The sequence below is a fragment of the Camelus ferus genome, chromosome 10 (genome assembly GCF_009834535.1).
Source record: "Camelus ferus isolate YT-003-E chromosome 10, BCGSAC_Cfer_1.0, whole genome shotgun sequence".
NCBI lineage: Eukaryota > Metazoa > Chordata > Mammalia > Artiodactyla > Camelidae > Camelus > Camelus ferus.
In genome coordinates, this window is record NC_045705.1 from 70,222,956 (window position 1) to 70,228,175 (window position 5,220).

At 65.0% G+C, this 5,220-nt stretch overlaps 1 protein-coding gene across 2 annotated transcripts; it reads left to right on the forward strand.

Annotated features, from left to right (window-relative positions):
* The first annotated feature begins 1,822 nt into the window (after positions 1-1,822).
* CDKN1C (cyclin dependent kinase inhibitor 1C) lies at positions 1,823-4,897 on the forward strand. 2 transcript variants are annotated; one of them, XM_032490133.1, is made up of 4 exons: positions 1,823-2,607; positions 2,787-3,439; positions 3,965-4,101; positions 4,208-4,894. In XM_032490133.1, the coding sequence occupies exons 1-3, from the start codon at positions 2,387-2,389 to the stop codon at positions 4,096-4,098; spliced, it is 1,008 nt and encodes a 335-aa protein (XP_032346024.1). In that variant the 5' UTR covers positions 1,823-2,386; the 3' UTR covers positions 4,099-4,101; positions 4,208-4,894. The 2 variants fall into 2 exon arrangements, with proteins under 2 accessions (XP_032346024.1, XP_032346026.1); XM_032490135.1 differs by having other exon boundaries at positions 2,473-2,607; positions 2,755-3,439; positions 4,208-4,897.
* Positions 4,898-5,220: the final 323 nt, after the last annotated feature.

The following is a 5,220-nucleotide window of genomic DNA, read 5'->3' on the forward strand; positions in this document are numbered from 1 at the left end:
GGGGAGGGTTGGGTCTAAACCCTGCTGTGTGGCCTGGCAGCTAACCCAGGCTCTCGGTCTCCAAGTCTCCAGCTCGCCACCATTCCTTCCCTGTAAAACAGGTGAGGCCCAGCAAGGGAGCCACGGAAATCATCCTGCACTGGGCTGGGCTAGCTGAGGGCTCCACAGCTGCCTTGCTGTGTGACCCGACTTGTAGGGACGTCCACTCCCAGTCCTCGGAGACAGGACTCTGGCTCACATGCTGTTGGTCTTGTCACTGGGGTGCCCCTGGGACCCACCTGCCTGAACTCAGCTGGCACCCATGAGGGATCCGTTGTGCAACAAAGGCAGTGGGAACGCCCCACCCCCAAGCCCATCCCCAGACCAACTGTGCATGGGGAGGACAGGGCCGCACGGAAGCCTGGTGCAGGGACTGCTCCTGCTAATTTATGAAGCGTGCACTAGGTTCCCTGCCCTCACGGGGCCCAGGGCAGACAGGTGCTCACACCACGGGGCAGTCTCCGTGAATCCTGCCTCCCCTGGGTGTCCAGAGCCGGCCTGGGAGTGGGTGGTTTCCCTGACCTGCCCTCCTGGATGGCTGGAGCCAGGGCATCCTGACCTCTCTGGAAATCCTGAGGGGCACGTGTTTCCACATTTTGTGGTCATACCCACTGTGGTCTGGTGCATATGTCCTCTGGGGAGGCTGGTGTAGCTGTGGCAATGGGGGTGGCAGGGCCCTGCCTCCTAGTGATATCAGCCCCACCCAAGGAGGACACAGGGGCCAGGAAGCCTTTGTCATCTTCTCTATATTTTCCTGAAGATTAAAAAAAAATGTAGTATCTGTACTTGTGAGAAATTTGGAATACAGTGTACAAAAAAGAATAAAGAAATCAGCACCAGTCATTACCTTTGGTCCTGCTACCAAGAGCCAGAGTGGCAACCTGCCCTGTGCCTCAGCTGGGCTGATGCCCTCTCCTGTTCACCCTCCTCGCTTCAAACCTTGCTCCCCTGATCTCCTCTGTCATCGTGGAGTTACATCCCTGCATGCCCTTGAGCCCACCTGACTAGGGGAGGCACCCCCCTCCCTGGGCTCTGGGCTTGCTCACCCGGGACAGAGGCTGAGAGCTCCGCTGGGCCTTCCAACAGATGCTTGGCAGGTCCTTCCCTTTCTGGACTGGTCTCCCCATCCCTGACACTGTGGTGGGGCCCACTGGCTCGCATGCCCTGTCCTTCATTCTTAGGGGTGCATTTCGCCAACCAACAACGTTTATTGTGCACAACCGAGGGGGCGCTAGTTTTCCAGCATAGTGGCAGAGAGATGCAGCTGGAATGGGGCTGCCCCTGAACCCCCCACCCACCTGGAGGTTCCCCGTATGACAAGGAATAAGGCCAGCCCAGAAGATCAGCATACCCAGGCAGGGCCCCAGGCTGGGCAGGGCCAAGCCCACCTGCCGTGGAGAAGCCTCTAGCGCCCAGTCTGAGACCCATCCAACACAGCAGCAGCCTCCAGTCAGCCAGCCTGGGCAGCCGGACCGCTCACCTAGCGTGGCTCAGACTGGCCCAAGCCTGAGGGGGCGGAGCACCCAGACAGCAACATGATGGGAATAGCCCAGGATGGGCACAGCCAGTTTCCCATCCACTGGGCAGGGCGGGCGGCTCCAAGAGCTAGAGGTTCCAGACCCCGGCCAGCTCTAACGGTGTCCGCCACTTCGCCCTTGGAGAAAGTGGAGCTGAGCCTCCCTCCCCCTGGCCCTCCACACCCCTCTCCCCGCGCGTGGGCCTTAGGGCCAGCAGGTGTGTTAGGACTCCAGGTGCGCGGAACTCTGCCATCGACACAAGCCTCGGGCGCAGCAGGCCGCGCGGGGGCACCCGAAGACCCCGTCTAGCTCCAGCCAGGGACGAGATGGCCGCGGCGGGTTAAAGGCCCGTCAGCTGGCGCGGGAGACTCAAGGGCGAGTGCGGGCAGTGGGGCTGGGCGCCCCCCGGGGAGCGACTCGGGCCAGGCTGGACGCCGTTGCCCCCGCGTCCGGGAGGGCGCGCCGGCCGAGGTGGGGGCTCCCGCGCCACCGCGGCCGAGCAGCCCCCGCCTGGAGACAAAGGAGCCGGAGGGGGGGCGGGAGCGGGGGGGGGGCGCCGGGGGGATGGGGCGAGGGGGCGGGGCGCCGCGGTGTCACGTTACCGCCCGCAGCGCCCTTTAACTCCGGCCCCGCCCCGCGAACCGCCCCCTCCCCCGCCGCTGCGCGCGCCCCGCGCCCGGCCAATCGGCCCTCGCGCCCCGCCCCGCCCTCGGGTGGGTGTGTGCGCGCGACCAATGGGAGGCGGGTGGGGGGCCGGGCTCCCGGAGGGGCGGGGGCTGCGCGGCCGCGGCCAATCGCCGCGGTGTTGTTGAAACTGAAAATACTATATTATGCTAATAGCAGCGGGGCCCGCGCGCGGGGGGGTGGGACCCTCGCGTATAAAGGGGCGCGCGAGGACTGGGCGTTCCACAGGCCAAGTGCTCTGCGCTCGGTGGGTGCCAGCCAGGCCTGAGCCAGCCCAGCGAACGAAGACAGGCACCGAGGGGGCGCGGCCGCCGGCCGGACGACACAGCGAACGAGACTCAGGAGCAGTCTACTGCCCGACAGCCAGGTAGCCGCCGCGCCGTCCTCCTGCCGCGTCCCTTTGCAAATGCAGACTCCGGGTGCACGGGGTCTCACTTGCGCCCGGCCTCCGCCCTCCTTTCCTCTCTTCCTCCTCCTCTTCTTCCTCTCCTCTCCCGCCGCCCGGCCCGCGCAGCCCCCGGCCATGTCCGACGTGTATCTCCGCAGCACATTGGCAATGGAGCGCCTCGTCGCCCGCCGCACCTTTCCTGTGTTCGCACGCACCAGCGCCTGCCGCAGCCTCTTCGGGCCCGTGGACCACGAGGAGCTGAGCCGCGAGCTGCAGATGCGCCTGGCCGAGCTAAGCGCCGAGGACCAGCGCCGCTGGGACTACAACTTCCAGCAGGACGTGCCACTGCGGGGCCCTGGGCGCCTGCAGTGGACCGAGGTGGACAGCGACTCCGTGCCCGCCTTCTACCGGGAGACGGTGCAGGTGGGGCGCTGTCGCCTGCTCGTGGCGCCCCGTCCCCGCCCTGACGGTGCGGTCAATTGCCCGCCCCCGGGGCCGCCGGCCGATGAGCCCCTTGACGGCCTCGGGGAGGCGCCGGCGCCGCCGTCCAGCGGCCCGGCCGTAACACCCGCCCCGGCCCCGGCCCCGGCGCCGCAGGAGAGCGCTGAGCAGGAGGCGGTCCCGCCGCCGCGCAGCCAGGAGCCTCTCGCCGAGCCGCCGCACTCAGGGATTTCGGGGCGCCCCGCGCCGGGCACTGCCGCCACCGCTGCCGCCACCACCGCCGCCGCCGCCGCCGCCGCCACTGCCACCGCCACCACTGCCGCCGCCGGAGGCGCCGCGATCAAGAAGCTGTCCGGGCCTCTCATCTCCGGTGAGTTCTGAGCGGCCCCGCCCCGGCCCGGCCCGGCCCTGCTTTGTCCGGCCGGCCGGGCTCCACGGCCCTCGGGGGCCTCACTCGGTCCCCGCCTCCTCCGTGGCATTAAAGGGCCCGCAGCGCGCAGGGCGCGGCTGCTCCCGCACCCCGTCCCCTCCCTGTTGTTGTGCTCTCGAGAGTCTCTCTCAGGAGAGGTGGGAGGGCGCGCTCTGGCCCCCTCAGAGCGCGATCCTCGGCCCGGCCGCTGGAACCCCTTCTCGGGAGCGGCCGGGCGCGGCGATCGCGGCGCGGAGGGGGTTAAGCGCGGCGATAGCCCCGGGGGGCTTGGCCGCGGGACAAGGGGAAATGCTTACACAGCACATTGCGCGGCGACGTAAACAAAGCTGACCCGCCGCGGACCTCGGCGCGGGCGGGGACGGCGCCCCCACCCCGGCCTGCCAGCCGCCCGCGCCCCCTCCCGGTCCCCTCTTGGGCTCCCCGGCCGGCCCCGCCCTGACCGGCTGCGCTCACTGTCGCCCGCAGATTTCTTCGCCAAGCGCAAGAGACCCGCGCCCGAGGCCAAGGCGTCAAACGAGGTTCCCGCGGGATGCGCCGCGCCTGGCGCTGCTCCAGCCGTCGGCTCGGCTGAGCAAACTCCGCGCAAGCGGCTGCGATGAGAGGTGAGTGCGGTGGCCAGGGTGGGCGGGGAGAGTCGCCCCGCAGGCTCCTCGCGGCCACTCGGTCTCCTCTCTGCCTCCTGTCGCTCACCGTCCCTCTCTCCCGCAGCCTCGTGCCCAAAGAGCCCTGAGGGAGCCCGCTGGGCAGCGGACAGGAAAGGAGCGCTGGGCCTCGGCTGGGACCGTCCATGTAGCAGCGACCGGCGGCAGCTGCCTCTGAGCAGCCTTCGGTTTTAAGTTTGAAAACTGTGCAATGTATTAATAACGTCTTTTATATCTAAATGTATTCTGCACGAGGAGTACACTGGTCCCAAGGTGTAAAGCTTTAAGAGTCATTTATATAAAATGTTTAATCTCTGCTGAAACTCAGTGCAAAAAAATGAAAAAAGGAAAAAAAAAGGAAAAAAGAAAAAAACATGTATATTTGTACAAAAAGTTTTTAAAGTTATACTAACTTATATTTCTATTTATGTCGAGGCGTGGGCCGCTCTGCCACGCAACAGCTCGGTTATTGGTTACGCCAAAGGCACCTCACCCGCATCTGGTTATGACAAATGTAAATTTATTTTTATAGCGGACTCTGGGGGGAGGGGTCGCTCACAAGCTGTAGCTGCCGTACAAGCCCATCTAGCTTGCAGTCTCTTCGCGCTTTCGCTGTCTCTTTTTATTATTATGATTAGTTTAAACTTGAAGACAAATCTGTTTAAAAAAAAAAAAGGTTCCTGAGCCGTCTGCACCACTGCCCCGGCCCCTCGTCTGCCGGGTTCTAAATAAAGAGGCCGAAAAATGCTGCAACTCAGCTCCGTGTGTGCTTGTACTGCCTCCAGCTTTCTTCTCTGGCACCCCCAAAAGTTAGGGAGCTAGAGCTCAGGATACAGGGGCAGCGCGGCTACTGTCTAGGCTGTCGGCACTAAAGGGAGGGGGACTTGCTCTTGGCAGGGCTGGCCCACGCCCACCTGCTCTAGGCCCCTAATTTAGGGATGAGCGGCCCCGCCCTCACTCTGTGTGTTACACACACACACACACACACACACACACACACACACACACACACACACACACACCACGTTCAAGTCTGTGCGCCGAGCCCACTCACACCCCAGCTGCCCTGGGCTGAGCCCC

Bases quoted from the DNA above. Each gene is read 5' to 3' on its own strand.
- CDKN1C (XM_032490133.1), top strand. From the start codon at position 2,387: ATGCTAATAGCAGCGGGGCCCGCGCGCGGGGGGGTGGGACCCTCGCGT. The intron at 2,608-2,786 runs GTAGCCGCCGCG...GTATCTCCGCAG, and splicing joins GTCTACTGCCCGACAGCCAG to CACATTGGCAATGGAGCGCC. The intron at 3,440-3,964 runs GTGAGTTCTGAG...TGTCGCCCGCAG, and splicing joins GTCCGGGCCTCTCATCTCCG to ATTTCTTCGCCAAGCGCAAG.